The 23,752-nt window shown below is 36.1% G+C and overlaps 1 protein-coding gene across 1 annotated transcript in view; it reads left to right on the forward strand.

Annotated features, from left to right (window-relative positions):
* LOC134755741 (dynein axonemal heavy chain 8) overlaps positions 1-23,752 on the forward strand; it is a 75,157-nt gene that overhangs the window by 44,169 nt on the left and 7,236 nt on the right. Inside the window, exons 45-79 of the mRNA XM_063692289.1 lie at positions 767-932; positions 1,074-1,175; positions 1,277-1,499; positions 1,841-1,970; positions 2,381-2,598; positions 3,003-3,139; positions 3,352-3,404; positions 3,563-3,770; positions 3,932-4,193; positions 5,156-5,278; positions 5,582-5,699; positions 6,390-6,485; positions 6,964-7,070; positions 8,258-8,421; positions 9,531-9,731; positions 10,320-10,460; positions 11,270-11,374; positions 12,647-12,831; positions 13,474-13,607; positions 13,704-13,835; positions 14,556-14,758; positions 15,113-15,227; positions 15,831-16,007; positions 16,392-16,559; positions 16,642-16,742; positions 17,419-17,617; positions 18,542-18,753; positions 19,197-19,335; positions 19,447-19,631; positions 20,128-20,254; positions 20,707-20,842; positions 21,048-21,265; positions 22,264-22,506; positions 23,101-23,236; positions 23,489-23,642. Of these exons, the coding sequence (XP_063548359.1) occupies positions 767-932; positions 1,074-1,175; positions 1,277-1,499; positions 1,841-1,970; positions 2,381-2,598; positions 3,003-3,139; positions 3,352-3,404; positions 3,563-3,770; positions 3,932-4,193; positions 5,156-5,278; positions 5,582-5,699; positions 6,390-6,485; positions 6,964-7,070; positions 8,258-8,421; positions 9,531-9,731; positions 10,320-10,460; positions 11,270-11,374; positions 12,647-12,831; positions 13,474-13,607; positions 13,704-13,835; positions 14,556-14,758; positions 15,113-15,227; positions 15,831-16,007; positions 16,392-16,559; positions 16,642-16,742; positions 17,419-17,617; positions 18,542-18,753; positions 19,197-19,335; positions 19,447-19,631; positions 20,128-20,254; positions 20,707-20,842; positions 21,048-21,265; positions 22,264-22,506; positions 23,101-23,236; positions 23,489-23,642 (5,518 nt within the window). The remainder of the gene's footprint in view (positions 1-766; positions 933-1,073; positions 1,176-1,276; positions 1,500-1,840; positions 1,971-2,380; positions 2,599-3,002; positions 3,140-3,351; positions 3,405-3,562; positions 3,771-3,931; positions 4,194-5,155; positions 5,279-5,581; positions 5,700-6,389; positions 6,486-6,963; positions 7,071-8,257; positions 8,422-9,530; positions 9,732-10,319; positions 10,461-11,269; positions 11,375-12,646; positions 12,832-13,473; positions 13,608-13,703; positions 13,836-14,555; positions 14,759-15,112; positions 15,228-15,830; positions 16,008-16,391; positions 16,560-16,641; positions 16,743-17,418; positions 17,618-18,541; positions 18,754-19,196; positions 19,336-19,446; positions 19,632-20,127; positions 20,255-20,706; positions 20,843-21,047; positions 21,266-22,263; positions 22,507-23,100; positions 23,237-23,488; positions 23,643-23,752) is intronic.

A 23,752-nucleotide genomic window follows, 5' to 3' on the forward strand; every position in this document is an offset into this window, starting at 1 on the left:
ATGGTGAATGTTTTACATCTTAGGGATGCCGGTATTTTAAAAGCCACCATTAGTCCTCCTCATCTGAGCATTTACCTACTCGGTTGATTTATAGAGTTCAGTCTGCCGTTTTTGCTTGCTGCTTGCTTTCTTAACTTCCCAAGAATTGGTGTAAGTAGTTTCATTCACATAAACGACTGTCACATTATCTGATCTTTCAACCCAGTGGTGTAATTATTGGGATTACCTACTTGGTTGTGCTTTGTCAATCTGGCTACAACTACTTTAAGGAATAGAACTATTAAGCGATGCCATCGAGCATAAAGACAGTGGAGTAAGCTTTCTTTGTATGTGATTGTCATAATAAGGTTTGAGTGGCCAACTTGACTGTCAAGTCCTAATGCCTCTGAAATACCCAGAAGCTTATAGGGAACTTAGTTTACAACTCTTGGAGCTACATACTTCCTCTACTGTTATCTGTCATTTATACATTCATTAATACTAATATAAGAACATATACATGATAGGTTTGAAGAAAAGTCTATATTGTCTATTCCTTAATAGCACTTGTGCTTTAAAATCGCTAAAACGATACTGCGATTAATGGCTATCAGCCTAACAAAATTAATATTAATACAGTTTTCAAACAATGTTCGCCTACGCGTGCGGCTCCGGCTCAGATTGTTACCCACGCCACTCGCATTTTTTGACCCTTCTTATACAACGGTTGCATAAAGTACTATTAATTAATTAGTGCATTTACGATTAAATTTGTGTTTACTTGTAGCACGCAAATTCTTCACATTATACAAGCTGTGCGAAGAACAGTTGTCTAAACAGGTGCATTATGACTTCGGACTTCGCAATATTCTATCCGTGTTGAGGACTATGGGTGCTCAGAAACGTGCTAACCCTGACAGTACTGAAGAGAACATTATGATGAGAGTATTAAAGTAAGAAAAAATATTCACACAACACTTGTCATTAAATTTTTCTCGACTAAAGAAGAGTTCGCTCGCAATTATTATATATAAATATTAAAATTAGGCTCTTGAAACATTGGAAATATAACATTGACAAAACTTTGTTTACAGGGAAATGAATGTGTCAAAACTAGTAGACGAGGATGAACCACTGTTCGTATCTTTGATTGAGGATTTGTTTCCGGGAATGAAGCTCACTCAAACAGTGCAAAGGTGACTGTGAAATTAAGAAAGAGACTATCACCATGCAATGATTTAAGCCGGTTCATAATACAATGCCGTTCACGTCACTAGATGTTTTTGTCACGTTTTAGAGAAATGCAGCGTGCTATAACTGTGGTGACCGAACGCACAGGCCTCGTGAATCATCCCGACTGGAACTTGAAGATAATTCAGTTGTACGAGACTTCCCTCGTGCGGCACGGTCTGATGACTATGGGCCCCACTGGGTCTGGCAAGACTACTTGTATTCACAGTTTAATGGCAGCGTTAACTGTGGTTGGGAGACCGCATAAAGAGAATCGGATGAATCCGAAGGTGAATTTGTAGATTTTTTTATTAAATAAAGTTGTAATTATTTGGTTAACGGATATTTATCACAGAAAATAAAATCTTTTATAAACGTAGTAGATGTAACTCATGAGTCATGACCATTTCTAGGAATTGCAACTCAATAGTACATTAGTAATATAGCTTAAATGTAACTCATTAGTACATTAATGAGTTACATTTAAACTATTTCGCTTCGAAGTACAAAAAAAAACTTAAAACCAACTTGAATATTTAGATAGGCCTACCTAAATTCGTTTAAGAAACAGAATCGTGACTTCACGTTAGTTCTTGATAATATGTATTTAAAGAATTGTTCATAATTTTAGGCTATAACTGCTCCTCAAATGTTCGGACGACTAGATGTCGCGACTAATGATTGGACAGACGGTATCTTCTCTACCTTATGGAGACGAGCGTTGAAAGTAAAGAAGTCTGATACAACGTGGATTGTGTTAGGTGATTGTATTGCATTACGATATAATTTATGTCATAATTTTATTGCCATTTCATATCAAATCTCACTACTTAGGTGGGTAAGTTCACATGAGACCAAAGCGCCTAATCAAGGAATATATAGGTAATATGTATTGCTTGACATTTGTATACGTGTAATCAATAGTTATTTGTCATATTTAACGATAATAATATAAATTCGTACAGATTAGTTTAAAATAATTGATTTTGTAATTTACTATTATGAAATAAAAATATATTTAAAGAGCCCAAGATAATCAGGTATCTAGTCAAAATACACCGAACTTTAGGGATCTACTTGTAAGTAATATCAATATCAAATCTTCTAAAACTTGTTTGAATTTTGAATGAATGCACCAAATATTATGTTGTAAAAAAAGAATTTTATTTAGATGGTCCTGTTGACGCTGTGTGGATCGAAAATTTAAACTCCGTGTTGGATGATAACAAGACTCTAACTCTAGCCAATGGTGATCGTATATCCATGGCGTCCAATAGCAAATTGGTGTTTGAACCAGACAATGTCGACAATGCCTCGCCGGCCACAGTTAGCCGAATGGGGATGGTATTCTTGTCGTCATCTGTGTTAAAATGGCAGCCGATATTAGAGGTAATATTTAATTAGTTTATAGTCTCAACCCATTAATTTAAAGTGACAACTCCTTGACATGTCATTTTCTATTGTGTAATTTTCTTAGAATAATATGTTACTACCTCTATAAAAACTGTGTAGGTGAGTGAGTAAGCACTAAGCAGAGTAAGCTGGCCGAAACAAACTAAATTAATTAATACATTCTATGTGCATTATTTGATTATGATATGATTTTTGACGCCCGCCCAGGGACATGAAATTTACAATTTATAATATTTGTCTAAAACTTACACATTTAACAGAGCAGAGGCAAATCAATTCACAGTCGAAGTGACCCAATGTTAATAATATTTCATTATACACCGGATTAAATATTTAGCAGCCTGTACAATAACATAATAAAAAATCCGTAATTATTTTAGGGTTGGCTAAAGAAAAGGACTCAAAAAGAAGCTGATTCTTTGCGTAATGCGTTTAACAAGATTTACGATGAGGTTCATGCATTTGTGCAACAGAAGCTACCCGCCAAAATGAAATTACTTGAAGCCATTTATGTCCGGTAATACATTTATGCTACCTAAAGTATTACAGAATTCATTTTAGATAACCGGTTATTGATATAAATATTGACATCAAAAAAAAAATAGCATTAGGTATACAAATTATTTCCTTTAAAATATAACAATCAGGAAAGGTTTAGATACAAATAATTAAATAACTAAGTCAATTACAATTACAGTAATATGTAACGTTTGATTATATGTTAAACAGGCAATGCATCGATGTACTTACTGGACTGCTTTCCATTGAGATTCCTAGTGGAAGTAAGTTTTGTTATTGTGTCATACTATATTTCATTTTGTAATAAAGTTAGTTGTAGTTAGGCCGGCAACTCAAAGGAAACGAGTTTTAACGAGCTTATGTATAAAAATATGACTAACCAGTTTACTGGAAAATTAACAGTAATATAACCCACTTTCAGAAAGTCACACGGATCGACATTTGGAACGCCTCTTTATCTTTTCCATGATGTGGTCTCTGGGAGCCGTATTAGAACTGGACGCTCGCACGAAAATGGCCGAGTTTTTCACCAAACTACCTGTTAAAATGGACTATCCGGGTGGCAAATCGAAGGAATGGGTTATGCCATTCGAGTTCATGGTCAATCCAGCCGGACAATGGCAACATTGGTTAGCTTATTTTAATTGCTCTACAGCGTCAATTTGCTAAGTTGGTGCAATACATTTTTACATGAATGCATTAACGACGACTCGTTCAAAAGATATTAAATTATAATCCGCTGTAAAAGCATAGTTGTTGCTATATTTTATTCATACATGTCCTTTTGTAGGTCCGAAAGCGTTGAAGATTATATTTACCCGACTGACAGCGTGCCTGAATATGCTTCAATTTTAGTCCCTAACGTGGATAACGTCTGTATTTCATTCTTGATCGATACGATTGCTAAGCAGAATAAGGCTGTATTGCTGATTGGTGAACAGGGAACTGCTAAGACAGTAATGTTGAAGAGTTATATGGCAAAATACGACAATGAGGTCAAACTTTTCAAAATGATAAACTTTTCTTCTGCGACTACACCAAATATGTTTCAGGTACATAATTACTTGTATTTCATGTTAATGGGGTTGGCAACTGTCAAAGGTTTGCAGAGATGGCGCCATCATAGCTTGCCCCTTTTTTATGAGATTTGGCTTAAAGGGCTGGCATCCAGGCATTAAAAAAACAAAAAAATTGCACAATTCTAGGGATTGACAGGGCAAGCTATGCAGGCGCCATCTGCTAATTATTTCGACCGGCCAACCCCATTAGATCAATTAGGGTTCCGTAACCAAAATGGCAAAAACGGAAGTTCAGAAGTTAAAATATCTTCAATAGTCCAAAAAATGTTCCCCCACCCCCACTAACTTAACCGGGCGTCCAAAAATATGGAAAAAAGGTAAATAGGCCCTATAGTTTTTATGGCTTTTTCATATCGTATGAAGGCACGGGATCCTCCATTAATTATGACGCACGCTAGAGAACAGTCCGGGTCCGGACAGACACGTCCGACAGTTGGTTTTCTATCACGGGTGATCACGTGATGCTTTCAGTAGAAAACGAAGTGCCGGACGCCTCGGATCGGACCCGGACCGTTCTAGGGTGCATCATCAACTCAAACAAAAATATGTCTCCATTAGAATTTCATACTCGTGTTGTGTTAGATTATTCGTTGACACTTCAAAAGATAAAGAATAGGACGTAAATTTTAACATGTCTCGCGCGTCGAATGATGATCCCTTGGTTGGGCTTAATTTAAAAAATAATTGAAGAAATATGTTTTTGCCTTATTTTTATTACTTGATTGTTACATTTCCAAATGAATAAATGTGCTAAACTTCCAAAAACAGTACAAAAATTTAATGACAGCTACTCCATACAAAAATGAACTGTACTTAATAGGGATCATCATTCGACGCGCTAGGTATAGACAGACGCCTTCTGTTTGACGATGGCGTTTGAATAGACAAGTTTTATTAACACTAACAATTAATAAATGCTATTTGTTTTAAAACAGAGGATTATAGAATCTTATGTGGAGAAGAGAGTTGGCATGACGTACGGCCCTCCCGGTAACAGAGCAATGACTGTCTTCGTAGATGACATCAACATGCCCATTGTAAACGAATGGGGTGATCAGGTAAAATCAATTCACTTACTTTCTGTGTCTTCGCACCAATGCGTTTGTTCCTAGTTATTCTTCGATGTGTGCAAGTCTAAATATAATAGGTAACTTGACGGACATTTTTGAGAAAAATAGATTTATAAAATAATACTCGTATATCCGAAAAGGAAATGGCGGGACGACGGACGCATTCTACCCGAAATGGTGGGAACATAACCAACGACAGGGTCGAGTCCCAGCAGTGGGACACTAAAGTAGGCTAATAAAAAAAAACATGATACATATAATATTTTTTGCACACTTTTCTTGCATTCACAGGTCACCAATGAAATAGTACGTCAAATGATGGAGTGCGGTGGATTCTATTCATTGGAAAAACCTGGAGAATTCATAATTATAGCTGATATACAAATGTTCGGTGCAATGATTCATCCAGGTTATACTTTAGATAGAAAAGGTCCCTGTATACCCAATGTGGTAATAGTGGTCCAGGACACGAAGTAGTGACTATGTAAATGCTTGTTTTGATCACCACTCTTGACCGCCGCACACAAAATTGTATGTTGGGCAGTTTAAGAGAAATCTCATTCCGTATACAGGATCTTAACGCAAGCCATAAAATAAGTTATTGGTCTCCGAGCGAAATTGTACTTTGTGCCACGTTGTCCAAAGAGGAAGAGATTTAGCTTATTAAAGATAAAACGATTAATGTTTTTTCACCACACCATCAGCTGGTAAAGGCTCTCTTGATTGTTCAAAAACTGATAAGAAAGTTGCGTTTTATTCACATGTGAGGCAAAGTAATCCAATGCAAAATTTGAATTGTTTTCTTATGTTTGCTGGTAGAATTGACGTTTAAATGATGATTTTGAATGATGAATATTGAATAAGATTCATTTTGAATCTATTTTCTTTGATTTTGTTTAATATTTTACAGTTAGTATTTTTCTTGTGTTGGTGTGGCGCCTCCCCCTGCTCCTACCTTTCTACACCCATGAACACGAATGTTTAAGCAAATACTGCCATGGTTGCATTGTTTCTATGTATTCTTATTTATCAAAAGGTTAACTATTTATCTAGTGTCTATTAAAGCTACACTAAGTATACCTAATACCATTGTTTACAGGTGGCGGTCGAAATGACATCCCTCCTCGACTTAAGAGACAATTTAACGTATTCAATTGTACATTACCAAGCGATGTATCGATGGATAAAATATTCGGTAAGCGCCACTTGCACCATCTCACTAACCCGGGGTTAGTCGGTTAAACCGTTAATCCAGTGTCAAATTGTACTGGTAACCATGGTAACTCCAGGTTTAACCGGTTAACCCCGGGTTAGTGTGTTGGTGAAAGTGGCCCTAAGACACTGTTTTAATTAAACTTTAAATTGTGAAATAAAACTATGAAAACGGATTATATCGCGTATATTTATTTTATAATACATCATTCATTCATTCATTCATTTTAGTATGTGGGTATTTTTGCACTTTGTAATTTTTCCTCAGTCACCCGTTGACCACGAACGCTGTAAAGGGTTCGAAACGTCGGGATGCATTATAAATTCAATATACGCGTTATAATCCGTTTTCATAGTTTTATTTCATGAGTAACTATCGCGGTAACCGAAGACAATATTAAACTTTAAATTATATAATTATGCACGTTCCTTCATAAACATGTCCTTTATTGCATGATCAGAAACCATCAGTGCTGGATATTTCTGCAAGACTCGTTTTGACAAGAAGCTTGTGGAATTTATGCCAAAACTTGTGCCTGTAACGCGCGTAATTTGGCAGCAGACAAAGGTAATACTTTATTTTGATTTAACCCCTTAAATGCATGTTTTTTAGGATTCCGTACCTCAAAAGGAAAAAAAACGGAACCCTTGATCACTTTGTTGTCCGTCCGTCCGTCCGTCTGTCTGTCAAGACCCTTTGTCTCAGGAACGCTTGGAGGTATCGTGTTGAAATTAAAACTATAATTATACTCAGGTCTATAGAGTATAGACCCTTGAAGCTGTGAAATAAACAAAGTTGTAAGTTAAAGTAAAACGTTAATTTCGACACTCAAAAGAATCAAAATTTATAGGGTATTTCCCGTTGACCTAGAACTATGAAATTTGGCAATCGCATCACTAGCTCGTTAAGCCATCTTTTATCCTTTAAAACAAGCGGATAAAAACGCATTTTATCCACTAGTGGGGAAAGTAATTTGACCTTGGAGCGTGTTTTTAAGTAGCTTAGATAACAAAACGTAAAACGCTCATAATAATGGTTCGTTCGATATTAATTATTATTAAATAAATGGTTTGAGAATTTAATAAAAAATACAAAATTTAGCTTTATTTAATGATTTTGTCTTAAATTATAAGATATATCTTATTTATAATGTTGAATGTAATTCTGAACGCACAAGATGAGTCGATGCAATTCTAAAACGCATCATCAGAAATGTCAATATTGTCAACAAAACTTACTTTTATTGATGATAATTATAATGTATGTGTACGAGAACTATTTTTTATGAAATGTTTTTTTTTTTGCATGTTGCACTTTCCTTGCTAGTGAGGTGAAAAGTTTTGTCTTACACACGGGTGCAAATGTATTTTACTTCTCGTGTTGAAACACTCGCTACGCTCAGGGTTCTATTTTAGACAACTCGCTTCGCTCGTGGTTCTACTACAGAATCCTTTCCCTTGCTCGTGTTTCAATTCCACACTTGCGGGTAAAATACAACTTTGCACCCTTGTATAACAAATAACTATTTCACCACACCTACTGGTAAAGGCTCTCTTGATTGTTCAAATACTGATGAGAAAGTTGCATTTTATCCACCTGTGCGGCAAAGTAATCTGATGCAAATTTTGAGTTGTTTCCATATGTTCATTATCATCATCTTCAACCAATCATTCGCTTTCTCGGGTGTCAATATTAGCACGAGCGGTTAAACAACAGCTTTGCTCATAAAATTACTAAAACCATAACTATTCTAGGCCAAAATGCTGCCAACTCCAGCAAAGTTCCATTACGTGTTCAATCTTCGTGATTTGTCTCGAATATGGGAAGGCATTCTTTTTATTAAAAGAGAAGAGCTGCAAAATATTGCTACTGCTTTAAAACTGTGGTTCCACGAGTGTCTAAGAGTAATTTCTGACAGGTAAACAAAATATCGTGTTCAAAGTTCAAAACTCAAATATAAAGTCATGTAGGCCTAGCAACAGTTAGGTATTACATATAATTATATTATCTTAAGCTAATTATCAGTGTGTTTGTGAACATTCTTAAATCGAATTCTTACTTTAGACCTACATTACACTAACCCATTTATTTTGCTATTTAAGTATACTTAACCTTTTGGACGCCAATGACCGATATATCGGCACCGCAGGTCCAACGCCAAAGTGAATGTGCATAAAGTTCAATTTCAGTTTTCACACTTCGGTGACGTGGCGTCCGATTGACAGCTTTTGTGTTTGACACGGCGTTGAAAAGGTTGAAAAGGCTAATGGAGCAATAATGTTATAGAATCATCAATATCATTCAACATTCACATTCATTCATTCGAACATTTATCATTCATTTTTTTTGTCATCAACTATTAAAAAACCGGCCAAGTGCGAGTCGGACTCGCGCACCGAGGGTTCCGTACATTACATAATTTTAACAATGTATTTTTTATGTGAAACGTGAGTGAAAGGTAAATTGCGGTTAACGTTTTATGACGTATTAAAAAAAACTACTTACTAGATCTCGTTCAAACCAATTTTCGGTGGAAGTTTGCATGGTAATGTACATCATATATTTTTTCAGTTTTATCATTCTCTTATTGTAGAAGATACAGGGGGGAGGACACATATTTTACCACTTTGGAAGTGTCTCTCGCGCAAACTATTCAGTTTAGAAAAAATTATATTAGAAATATCAATGTCATTTTTGAAGACCTATCCATAGATACCCCACACGTATGGGTTTGATAAAAATTTTTTTTTTGAGTTTTCCAAGTATGGGGAACCCCCAAAATTTATTGTTTTCTTTTCTATTTTTGTCTTATTAAATCTTAATGCGGTTCACAGAATACATCTACTTAACAAGTTTCAACAGTATTATAGTTTTTATAGTTTCAGAGAAAAGTGGCTGTGACATACGGACGGACAGACAGACAGACAGACAGACATGACGAATCTATAAGGGTTCCGTTTTTTGCCATTTGGCTACGGAACCCTAAAAATTATTGCGTATACAGTTAGAGGAACATTGATATTACAGATTCACAACATTCGACGATAAAGACTGGTTTGTAGAAAACTTTTGGAAAACTGCAACTAGGGAAATGCCAGAATATGTTACCGACTTTCCCGAAGGAAACACATACTTCGTTAATTTCCTGCGGGAGCCTGCCGATCCTACTGGAGATGAAGAAGAAGAGTTCAGTTTCGAAGCGCCCAAGATTTACGAAGAATTGCCGTCGTTAGTTTATTTTATTGTATTATATTTTAATGATGGATATCGCTTCGCAGTGCACGTGATACAGATGTAGTGCATAATCCTTTACCATAATATTTTCCCGGAAACGTTCGTATTTGTCATACTACTTCAGTCATCCTCAGTACTTTTTGTACCGAAACTGACTGAAATAGCATGACACGTATGTTTTCCTGAAAATACGATGGCACTGAATGTAGTTTAATGAACATACATATTTGACTAGAAGGTAACCAAATCGTTATATTTCTCCTCGGGTAAATTGTTTTATTCGGAGTGGGGTGGTTGTGGCTCCCACAGTGTACTTTTCGGCATATTTCGAACCATTGTAGATGTATGAGTTACTGAAATTTTAACTTTTTTAATTGTAAACAAAACAAGCTTGTACATTTTGGAACTCACTCATGAACTAACTAATTAACTACATGAACTATGTCGCAGACGTCTCAAAATTAGCATACATTGATCACAAAATAAAGTGAGATTATTTTGTGATCATTGATCAATGTACCTAGGTAATTAGAACTTTTCTAAGTCGTGATTGTTGTTTATTACTATCCTATGTTGTTATAGATGGGAATTTGTTCTTATGAAGTTGGGAAGTTTCCAAGATCTATATAACGAACAAGTTAGAGGATCTTCTTTGGATCTGGTGTTTTTCCTTGATGCGATGGTTCACTTATTTATAGTTTCGAGGATCATAAATACACCGAGGTATTTTCTCATTATCATCAATAACAGTAAACAACTTCACTGGTTTCATAATCAATATCATGTCATTATTATAAGTAATACAAAGTCCTAATGTGTATCGTATACACGGTGGCTAAAAATAAATGCGTTCCCGTTACCAGGGAGGTTTTGGGATTATACTGAGCAACTTTTACTATGAGACCAACCCCGAAATTGCGAAAAAAATTTTGGCTGTTTCATACATTTTGGCTGATAAATTTTGGTAAATTTTTTATTCGCGATTTCAGGGTTGGTCCCATAGTAAAAGTTGCTCAGTATAACCCAAAAACCTCCCTGGCAACGGGAATGCACTTATTTTTTAGTCACCCTGTATATCAGGTGTGTTGCTTTTTATGAGGGCCCATGCAGAGGGCGAGTCGCCGTCTACCGAAGATGAAATTTTAAGCCGTTTATAAAGTAGAGGCGTCCGTTTTATTATTCAATAGCTCAGTACAATTTTACCCTATAGCCTATAATACCTAGTACATTTTATACCATGGTGGTTGTTGTTTTCGTATGTGGTAAATATGCGTAGGGACAATATCCTTTTAGTGTACCGTGTACCCCTTACATTTCAATAAATTGTCGAAAGGGCCTTATACTTGTTGGCTTCGGCTCCACGCACGCTTTCTAAATGTTTGGGGGTTTCGGGGCACTCTCTGTGCGGGAAAGATAAGTATAACAAGTTGAGTGAAGAACCATAATACTCATAATTTTATGCTTAATTATTGCTCTTAGTTTGTAATTTTTGTACAAATTCAGTTTTAGTTTAATTTAATAATAATTTTTAGAGGTAACGCTCTTCTTGTGGGAGTTGGTGGTTCTGGCAAGCAAAGTTTGACGAAATTGGCTTCTTTCATTGCAAATTTTTCATTTTATCAGATAACCTTAACCAGGTATGTTACCTACATTATAATTAAAACATGAATTGTAATAAAGGCCTCTTTCTGGTTGGCGGATACATATTTGTTCTCGCGATTTTTTGAATGAGTTTAGCGCCACTCACCTTCCCACTAACCCGGGGTTAAAGCGTTAAACCGTTAACCCAGTGTCAAATTGTACTGGTAACCATGGTAACTTCAGGTTTAACCGGTTCACCCTGGGATAGTGGGATGGTGCAAATGGCGCTTAGACGACTGTCCAAACTATAATATCGGCAAAATAAAAGGTGCAGCAGCCACTCCGTAGTTAACTTTTGTACAGCAACACTGTGCAACAATAGGGGATATTACTGCAATGTTCTGCTACCAGAGTGCAGCACTAGCTTTTAGTAAACCATAGAGTAACTTATACATACTGTACCTTTAACAGGTTTTTGACAAGTTTTCAGAGATAATAAAATATGACATGCATCAAGGCGGTTTGTTTACAGAGGATCTACCGGGAAACGCGAATCCGAAATTTCGCTATTTGCCTCTTTATCGCTCAAATATGCTAGTGACAAAGATGTCAGAGAACGAAATTTCGATTTTCTTGTTTCGCGATAGACCCTCAGATTGTGGTAGTGGCGCCCCCTACGCAGTTTCGCGTAATATTCCCTATAGTACTTAACTAGGTTAGTTAGCTAATTTATGCAGTGTTGCTCCACGAAAGTTAACTGCAGTGTGGAGACACCTAAACTGACCGGGGTCGTAAAACTTTCCATTCACCAAATTTTCGAATAGTAACAGTAGAGAAAGCAAGGAACACTTGATCCTCTGACTGATTTTAACAAGAGCCAAAGGGCGTACTTGGGACGCCAGGTGGGCGGAGGCCGATCGGACGTCCCAGGTATCGCTGGGGCGATGCTGTTGGAGTAGATTTGAGCGCTCTCCATGCCGATAACTGGCGGGAGATGGCACAGGATCGAGACGACTGGCGTATACTCGTGTCGGAGGCCAAGATTCATTTTGGGTCGCTGCGCCATTAAGTAGTAAGTAGTAGTAGTAAATGTTGAAGTATGTAACGTATGAGTTTTTAAAATTTCGCATTGCTAAGTTTTGGTGGGTAGCAGCAGTGGTGTGCAGCGTGTGTCAACTGGGAACTTTCATTGGGAATATGGTTAAGATACACTGATGGTGTCTATACCATCGTAATTTGTAAGAATTTTATTTCTCACTGGACTGGGAACGTTATATTGTGGCCATGAATAATTTAATTTTTATGTACCTATACTTCCATCATTTTAGATCATACAACGTGAGCAACTTTATGGACGACATTAAATATTTATATCGCGTCGCTGGTTTACAAGGAAAGGGCATTTCGTTCATATTTACTGATAATGATATAAAGGACGAACAGTTCTTAGAGTTCCTTAATAATATTCTGAGCTCAGGAGAAATTGCTAACCTGTTTGCAAAGGATGAAATGGGTAAAAATTGTAAAACCTACTTTATTATGATAATTATTAAAATCATAGGTATTCCTACCTTACAGCAGTCAACAGCAGTTTTGTCCTCATTGATATTTTATTCTAAAGTACATTACAAGACTAGTACAAGAGACTACTCTGATTGCAATTTGCGAGCACCAATTAGCGTGAGCCGCTGTTAACTAGGGTAAATCGTCAATTACTGGCCACTCTTTAATAACTGGCCACCTTATACTAAAAATGAATTCTGTTCACCTACAAACAGAATTTATTTTAGTATAAGGTGGCTAGTTATTGAAGGGTGGCCAGTTATTGACACCTTATACTAATCTGTTTTCATTACTTTTGATGAAAAAGTAATGAAATGAAAAAGATCAATTTATCGTTTTGATTACCAGTAGGAAAGAGGTTCCGAGAGAACCACTTGCATTAGTTTGGTAAAATACCGAAATAATGCGTGGCTTTTTCAAAACGTAGCTTCCTGCCACTTATTCCCTACATTGACTAGTGTAACGTGGTAACGTCCACTGTTATCGTGAGGGGGCTTGCTAGATAAAATACAGTGTTGTATTTACGTTCACCACTAGTAATCGAGATACAGAACAAAAATGTTCTGGTTAATCGAATTGATATTCATTGCAGATGAAATTTTAAACGACTTGACTCCCATCATGAAAAAATATGCACCAAGAAGGATTCCAGTGCCTGACGTGTTATATGAATACTTCATTATGAGATCTAGAGCTAATCTACACGTAGTGTTGTGCTTCTCTCCGGTAGGCATTCGAATTTGTAATCTTTGTCCAAACCTTTCTTTATACCTAAGTTAATAAATTATTGTAGCTTTTAATGATGAATGTTTTTAATTATAGGTGGGTGAGAAATTTAGGAGCAGAGCGATGAAGTTCCCTGGATTGATTTCTGGATCAGTGATGGATTGGTTCCAAAAATGGCCAAAACAAGCGCTTATTGAAGTGGCTGACCATTTCCTGAGAGAGTTCCATGTAAGTTATGTCATAAAATTCGTTTTTCAAGTATCATAGGTAATCACTTTATCAGACAGAAGAAGTTGCTACTATAAATTGGAGTTCAATATAAATTTGCAAAATTTTACAAATTTAACTTGCAGATATGACTCGTACAAACATACTTACCATGTTTGTACGGGTCATATCTTGCAAGTTAAATTTCACCTACTTCCCGGTTTCCGATGAAACTGAAAATTTGCATTCATATATGTAAGTCGGATGACAATTCAATATTATGGTACGATCAAGCTGATCTGATGATAGAGACGGAGGTGGCCATAGAAACTCTGTGATAAAACAACGCAACCTAATTGTGTTTGGGGTAGAATTGTCTCGATGAGCTTACTTGCCTGTGGAAAGAAAAGTACAGTTAGCGATAAAAGCTTGTATCATAAATGAGATTTTGCCAAAAACATCAATATTTCAAAAAATATTAGGTTATATATCAAATGCTAATAAAATCAATGCATTATTTGCAATTCCTAGCTCCACTTTATCAAAATACATTGTATATACAGTTTGAAATGCATTGTTCCAGCAGTGTATATGTAACTATCTTTATTAATAGGTATAGGTAGGTAAAATAGTTGAGTTACCACTTTGAAAGAGGCCAAAGGGCAATTTTTCGGTGATAATGGTTTTGTGAAATGAATGAAGCTATTGATTATCATTAACTTAAACTACTTTTGAATGCAGGTCGTCTGTGCTCCAGAAACAAAAATTATGCTTATTGAGATTATGGGCATGGTTCAAGATGACGTAGCCGATGCGTGCGTTATGTACTATGACAGATTTAGAAGACAGGCACACGTTACTCCAAAATCATATTTATCGTTTTTGGAAGGCTACAAGGTCCTATATAAAGAGAAGCACGAAAATATCGCAGAAATGGCCAGAAGGTTTGAAATTTTTTTGGAATTTGATATATTTTCAGAGTATAATATATGCTATCTTCCGAATTATTCATTTCATTCTTTCTTAAGCTCTTCATTGAACCATTTTCACATTATTGAATATCTAAAGTCCTTAAAACTCGAAACGAAGTCTATAACATTAGTTAGTTCTAAAACTTTCGCTTTGAAAGATGTGATAGAAATATTCGCTGTCAACGGGTGATCCTCGCTAGCTCAATTGGTAGAGCGGTGGGCTGGTGTCCTGGAGTCGCGTGTTCGAGTCTCGCCCGAGACAGTAAATGATTCCATTTCTCCTTTATTTCTAAACAGGTAGCTGTTCAAATTGTATTTTGATTACAGAATGACGACAGGTCTCGATAAACTGGTAGAAGCAGCTGCAAGCGTAGATATACTGAAGAAAGAATTGGAACTCAAAGGTATAGAGATTGAAGAAGCTACCGCAAAAGCAGAGGAGGTAAATATGAATATGACGTACTCGTAGTTGTTACTGCCATTCAATTAACCTTATGATCAGAGGCCGGAGTTTACGTGGAAGTTTGAATTGTCATAGTGACTTCTCATTTATCGACTTCCGATATGCAGTTATATCGATACAACATAGAACAAGTCCTATTAAAAATTCACTGTAATAGTAGAAATTTAAAACCAGATAATGTGGAAAAAATATAATGGAACACTTGTTAACAAAACACTTTGAACATGAAATGGAAAAAAAGAACACTGAACTGACGTATTAAATGTGAAATTGTAACTATTAAGTTTCCATTGTTTTTATTGCATATTTCCATTTCACATTTTCAACTACTCAAAAGTTATCTGGAATAGATCGCTCATAAATTAGTGACTTCTCACTATGATAATTCAAAAATGCCAAAAAAATTCTGGCCCCGGCTTATGAGTCCGACAATTTGCCGTATGTTTGGTCTTCACCATAAAGACTTATGCGCCGAAATGGGTAATGACAATGGATAAGTCCTGCAGTTTATAAATAACACCGGTGACATATGAACTAATCTGTTGGGGTTTTTTCAAATAATTAATTAAGTGATTGCCGTAGGTGCTACAAGCCGTAGCAGTTTCACAAGCGGCAGCCGAAGTAGTGAAAGGAGAGGTGTTGGAAGTAAAAGATCGCGCTGTGAAGCTCGTGGCCGTAATAGCAGCAGAGACTGCCGTCGCGGAAGAAAAACTTGCAGCCGCACGACCCGCGCTCGAAGCTGCCGAGGCTGCATTACTGGTTATTCCGAGACCCTTAAATCTATCTTTTGGACGTGATCTATTTTGACCATGACTACTGTAATTTGCTTTGCTCCAACATCAATCGGTGTGATGCGCGTCACATCTCCATGTATGCTGTTTAAATGCCTACTTCTTAGCAGCCTAAAATATTGCCGTTATAAATAGATTAGATGTCATTACACGAAAAAAATAATTGATACCACGGCCTCCAGTGCCTAACGTTGGAATTGAATCAGCATTTTCAGCTTCCGCGGCTGACGCCATAAACGGCCCTAGGTGGTCCCTGGAGATCCTGTTTTCGCTTGCTACTTTGCGAGCAATAATATGCAGGTTAGTTAGCTATATTGCCGTATTGCAGATGAATGTGAATCTTGTTTTACAGACTATTAATGCTGGTGACATTGCTACTGTAAGAAAACTTGGCAAACCACCGTTCCTCATCACACTTATTATGGACGCCGTAATTATACTGTTCAGAAAGAAAATTGATCCTATAAAGCCAGATCCTGAAAAAAACTTTTTAAGTGCCTCTTGGGCTGAATCATTAAAGGTAACATTATCGATACAACTGCCTATTCCTAAACCTTATCGCAACGAAATAAGTTCCACTATCTCATTCTTTATTTGTGTAGGTCATGGCTGATTCAAGATTTTTGAATAACTTGAAATTTTACCCAAAAGATGAAATCAATGCTGAAATGGTGGACTTGTTGCAACCATATTTCCAATTCCCGTGAGTTGCTGTTTTAAACAAAATCATAATTAAATCGAATCACTGTCGTCTTGTTTGATAATGACTATAATGAGCTATCGGAGAGCGGGCCATCGAGTTCCATTAATGGTTGTTTTTATTAATTAGTAGTATAGTCTCTTTAAAGCCCTAAGCTTTTGTTTCCCGTTGACGCCGTATGCTACATACCGCGTAAATAACCGGCCAAGTGCGAGTCGGACTCGCCCACCGAGGGTTCCGTACTTTTTAGTATTTGTTGTTAGCGGCAACAGAAATACATAATCTGTGAAAATTTCAACTGTCTAATAGCTATCACGGTTCATGAGATACAGCCTGGTGACAGACAGACGGACAGACGGACAGACGAACAGCGGAGTCTTAGTAATAGGGTCCCGTTTTTACCCTTCGGGTACGGAACCCTAAAAAGGATAAAGTGCGGAAACGGAGGTAACGGACTGAGCGGACCGGAGTAAAATGGAATTCCACTCTTATTCAGTGGAATTGTACCATTGCGAGTTAAGCGGACTCCGGACGGACACTGTTCTGCTCACAGTGATAGTAATGAGACACTTTGCGGCATACGGTATCAAAAAGAGACCCAGTCCTTAGTGATGGTATCAATTATGCAATAACTAGTTATGTGTATATGTGTATTACTTTATTTATCTTCTATTTTCAGTCAGTACACTTTTGAGGCGGCTAAAGTTGCTTGCGGTAACGTTGCTGGTTTAATTTCGTGGACTATTGCCATGGCTCAGTTTTACTCTGTGAACAAAGACGTCTTACCTTTAAAAGCCAATTTGGCTGTAATGCAGGGGAAATACCAAGCTGCAAAGAGAGAGCTCGACACCGCAGAGGCTCTGTTAGCAGCAAAGGAGGTACTATCATCACTGTTATAGTTATATTATATTTGCTAGACTTGCGGGCCTTCAAAATTCAAAAATGCAAACTTGCACCTGTTATTTATGATTATTTGTGTATCGTATATTTATAAACACAATATCGAATGTTGCCTTTGGAAACTTAAAACATTCTTGCAGTAAGAAAATACGCCTCTTCTTTGGCAGGCGTTCCGTTCCATTCAGCCAATTTATTAAGAACGGTTTTTCAACATTAAAAAATAAACGTGTTATAATACTTATAACTGGACCTTAGCTTATTGTCAACTACAAAACGTTTTGTGTACATCTCAAGTAGACGAAATGTTAACCACTAATCACCTTGTTTTGTTAAGTCGGCCGATTTTATTTTACTGTATGTTTAAATACCCTCTATGTTATTAGTTCTTTCGCTAATTTCATGCAAAATAAATGTATTTGTGTAGTTTTAAGTTCTCATGTAAGTGAATTGTCAAATTCTTAGTGAGAATAAAGAATCTTAAACCTAAAAAAATAATGATGAAGAGGTAAGTTATAAAATATGAATTGCATTTTTTCGTATTCTTACATTAACAGTAGGTTTTTATGTTGATTACGACGTTTAAATGAAACTAATATTAACACTCATCAATAAGTAGTCATGAATTGGAACAAGTAAAAATTTTAAAAAATTGGAAAAGAAAAAAGCACTAGTTCGCGAAAACCAACTTTCCGCACGCTAAACAGCCACGAAAAGTAGCACTTTTTGAGCAACTGTATTAAAAATATTTTTTAAATTTTCCTACCTATTGCACTCTCTTATGAAATGTTTCCTGGACAAAACTTTTACCATTATGTTCTATTTAATCATACAAGCATCATTTTATCATATCAATATAGAGTACGAATGTAAATGTAAAAAAGTGACACTCCTTTAAAATACAGCGTGAGTTAGCTGGTGTCCAGCGGCAATTCGATGAAGCTATGACCTTGAAGCAAGCCGTGTTGGACGACGCTGCCAAATGCCAGGAGAAAATGGACGTGGCTACCTGCCTCATCAATGGGTTGAGCGGAGAGAGAGTCCGGTGGACTGAACAGTCCGCTCTGTTCAAGTCGGAAATTGAGCGGCTCATTGGAGATATAGTTCTCTTATGCGGGTTTGTGCTATTCTATTTGAGTTATCATGTTAAAAACGAATAGGCATACGGTGAAACAGCATAAAACGTAGAAGTTAATAAATAATAGTAGACTTATATTGACCGGGATATAGACCGTGATTACCTTTATCTATCCCGGTCAATATAAGTCTAGTGAAACTAACCGTGAATCATTCAAAACATAATAAATAAATAAATATTGGACATTCTTACACAACTTGACTAAGCCCCACAGTAAGCCCAAGAAAGCTTGTTTTGTGGGTATTCAGATAACATCAACAATACATAAATACATAGGAACATCCAGAACAACGGCTTCGCTTCATAGGCAGGGTAACTGTCACTGCCCACACTAGGCCAGACATTTCGTCAGAAGCTACATTGTTACTCGAGTAAAAAAAAAAAAAAAAATTATGTAATCGTAATTCATATTTGATTTACAGATTTTTGTCGTACTCGGGTCCATTCAATCAAGAGTTCCGACAACTTTTAATAAAGAATTGGTTGAATGAGTTGATTAGAAGAAAAATACCCGTCTCTATTAATTTAAACATTACGGAACAACTCACAGACACTGCTACGGTAACATTTTCTGCACAATTTATTGAAAGCTCTTGCATGATACTCCGGTTTCGAAGTTATTTCTTTACCTATACTTTTTAAGAGTTAAGTTTAATGTGCTTTTGTTCACAGATTGGCGAATGGAACTTATGTGGTCTACCAACGGATGATTTATCGATTCAAAATGGCATAATCGTCACAAAGGCGGCGCGATTTCCTTTACTAATTGACCCGCAAACTCAGGGCAAGATCTGGATCAAAAATATGGAGAAATTTAACGATCTCATTGTCACGACGCTTAATCATAAGTATTTCAGGTGCGTCAATAACAATAAATTCTGGAAGTTTCGGAACAGAAGAATTAATCGAGAAAATAACAGATGCTGTACTCAATTATGAATTATGGTTACTTACTTTAACTTGAATAAAATCTACCTGGATAGCTTTTATTAGCTATTTGCGGTCCGATATTTTGTGACAACTTCGATAAAACAGTTATTCCTCGACGCTATAACCGCGAAAATCGAAGTTCACACATTGCGGGCATCTTTATCTGTCACTCTAATTAAGCCTTATTGAAGTAAAATTGAATTATTGGAGTAAAAGAGAAAGATCCCAGCAATTTGCGAATTTCGGTTTTGGCGGTAGGCCCTCAGAACACTTACGTTACGTTTAACGTTAGATTCCACTTTCGTCAATACCTAATGGATTTTCACAGTTTATGTCCAATTTCTAATTTGTCGATTTTATAATCTTCTTTCTCTACACAAACTTGCCGTATAGAAAAAATAATATTTGATTTCAATATTTTAGGAACCACGTAGAAGATTGCGTATCATTGGGAAGACCAATGTTGATTGAAGATGTTGCAGAAGAACTGGATCCAGCCTTAGATAACATTCTTGAAAAAAATTACATCAAAATAGGTTCTTCGTATAAGGTGCGAGAAAAAGAAAGAATAAAATATTAATGTCCTATTTATACCATATTTATTTTACGTATAGATTGATAGCTTGAGAACGCATTTGTGTCAGCGTGATTAATCTACCGAATACATTTGTATGATATTGATTGATATGTTGATTTGGTTATATATTGGATCGTTGAATTTCCATCTTCAATTATCTTTTACTCTTGATTCGTCGTCGTCGGATCGTTTGTTACTCTAGATACAAAATGCATGGACCGATTTTGATGAATCTTACGTCAATCGATTTGTTTTAGTGGGGTATCATTTTATAGGGCTCAAAGTTTTTTAAAACCATTTTTCATTTTAAGTGACCCTTTAGGTTCTATAACGAGTAAAATTGTTATAATAATAATATAGGTACACTGTCGGGTTTTTTAATGTTTTATATTTACTTCTTTGTAATAAATTATTATTTTATTTAGGTAAAACTAGGAGACAAGGAGATAGACGTGACAGCCGGACATAAGATATACATCACAACAAAACTTCCTAACCCTGCCTATACTCCCGAAGTGTCAGCGAGGACCTCCATTATAGATTTCACAGTAACCATGCAAGGTGCCTGATCTTGTTTAATTATGTATCTGTGCGATATCAAACGCGTCACCATGTGAATTTAGAAAAGGCGCACTTGCGCGCACAATTTTTATAAACTCAATTTACAAATATGGGGTGAATGTAGACAACAAATGGTTCTTAGCCAAGTCTCGTTTGCTATGTTAATGAAGTCTGAGTAAAGCTTTAATAAACATAATTTATGCAGGTTTGGAGGACCAGCTACTAGGTCGCGTGATTTTAACTGAAAAGGCAGAAATGGAAGCAGAACGTACGCAGTTGATTATGGACGTGACTGCAAATAGGAGGAAAATGCAAGAGTTAGAGGCAAACCTCTTGCACAAACTGACCACTATTCAGGGATCATTGGTTGAAGATGTATCGCTAATTCAAGTGCTGAATATTACGAAGACGACAGCTACTGAGGTAAATTACATATTGTTGATGTTTATGAACACATTGAAGTGTTCCTGCTGTTGATAATGTTAGTATACATATTTTTCTACTCGTCGACTGTAATGGTTGAATTAAGATTTCGTATACCAAACTATAATTGCGTACTTTTCGTGTATGGGCTCCCAATTTCGATACGCTGTAGTAAACTGTAAAGATTTTGACCAATCACGTGCCGCCGCGCTCCCATAGAAAAGACATAAACGGGCAAGTATTTCATGAGCATAAAATAATCGCGCGTTTATGTCTTTTGTACTACATTTTTGTCTACTGAGGTACTTACCAATTTTCATTAATTATTTAGGTTTTATAGTAAAAAAATATTATATTTAGGTAAACAATAATTACCTACAAAGTAAGCATTAAAATAATAACAACTTGATTGTAGTCATCGTTGCATGTTGCATAGCATTTGACATAGATGTAAAGCGTTTGTTGCTGTACCTAATGAAAATAGTCATTGTGATCCTATTTAATACTTGACGTATTATTTGTGGTAGGTAGGAGTGGTATTTATGTATATGTTAAATAAAGAACAGTGAGTAACTTATACTAGAGCGGTACTGTCATAGTAAATTTTGTAACCACAGTAAATTCACTGCCATCTGTCGACACACTTTAAAACTAAAAATAAATATTTATAAAAATACGATAAAATGTATTTAAATATGGATAAATGATTTTTTTTATTTGCATTAATTATTCTTATGATTTTGACCCATGTTCTTTCACTGATATGCGTTAAAATTGTTAAATAACAAACGAAACCGTCAACGCCATCTATACGACAGTAGGCCAAAGCTAGTAGCGCCCTCTGAACGAGAATCAAATTTTCTTGATTTTCGAGGCACGTTTTTTCCTTAGACTGTATCCATCTATTACGGAGTTATATCTATCTTTGTTATTACTGATTATATTTATAGCTTGTAAACAGTACATTAACATGCCATTATTTTTTCATATGGTTTTAGGTAAAGGAAAAACTAGATATAGCAAAAGAGACTGAGATAAAAATAAACGTGGCTCGAGAAGAATTTCGGCCAGTGGCAACCCGAGGTTCCGTCTTGTATTTCCTTATATGCAACATGTCTCTTGTTTGCAATATGTATCAAACCTCGCTGGCTCAGTTCCTAGAACGATTTGATATATCCATGGAGAGATCGCAGCCCAGTCCTATAACGCAGAGAAGAATTGGGTTTATTATTGATTATCTGGTAAAAAAAAAATATGTTTTGTTAGGAGTCCGCAGCAATATACCTCATATCATTAAATGTGCAAAGTTTCATTACAATCCAACACGTTGTTTTAAAATGAGAAATGAGAACGAAACTCCGTTTGTATGGGAAGGTGAAATTCAGCCGAGCTTGCTGCGGACTCTTAAGTGGAAAGGGGACGGCCGCTTCTCCATACAAACATAGTCCCCATTTTCCTCCCTGGATATTTACATAATGGAATATTTTGTCATAATTTGATGTATATTAACCATAGCTATGCCCAGTACGTTTGCTGTACGTTTGATTTGTTTAGATTTTTGATTATTGTAAAAATTACGAGCGAAAAACAGATTTCATACAAATTTTTAAAGCTAACTTTTATAATAATTAAAAATTCGATAAAAATAAACGTAGGTTAGCTACGGCTGTGGTTGATATACAACATAAAAATATTTTCAATAATGTTGGTATCCAGAGAGGAAAATGAGGACTACGTTTGTATGATAAGGCGATTTCGCGCGGGTCCTCCACTTTCGTTTTAGCTAAGTTCAGTCCGCAAATCCATACTTCATACTTACTTTACATTATTTACAGACATTTGACGTCTTCAAGTATATATCCAGAGGGTTTTATGAAACGCATAAATATTTATTTACGTTGCTGTTGACGCTCAAAATAGACATGCAAAGAGAAAATGTATCATTTACCGAGTTTCAGACACTCATAAAAGGTATTTACTTATTATATCGGATTTTCTTCAAACTAACATTATGAAAATACTCCATTATTATATTATAAATATTACCTACTACTTACTTTTATTTTCATACACATTGTTAAAAAAAAATCCACTAATAATTTCTTTGCACGTGCGGAGTGGAAAAATGATACATGGACATTGATATCTGTTTTGGTAACTTTATATCCATTAACACTCTCCGTTGACGGTATAAACAATAGCTTTTTTAAAATACTTTAATAGGTGGCGCCGCGTTGGATCTCAATGCGTGTCCTCCGAAGCCATTTAAGTGGATAACGGATATGTCATGGTTGAATTTAGTGTATCTCACTGGCCTACGTCAATTCACTAATATATTAAACCAAATCACGAACAACGAAAAAGCATGGAAAAATTGGTTAATATTTCTTTTTTATGATCTATAGTATAGTTTTGGTTCTTTTTAGGTAGATAGGTATTTAAGAAAGTGGTCCTGTTCTGGTAGTCGAATGGGCCAGTCCAGATGCC

The sequence above is a fragment of the Cydia strobilella genome, chromosome 3 (assembly GCF_947568885.1).
Source record: "Cydia strobilella chromosome 3, ilCydStro3.1, whole genome shotgun sequence".
NCBI lineage: Eukaryota > Metazoa > Arthropoda > Insecta > Lepidoptera > Tortricidae > Cydia > Cydia strobilella.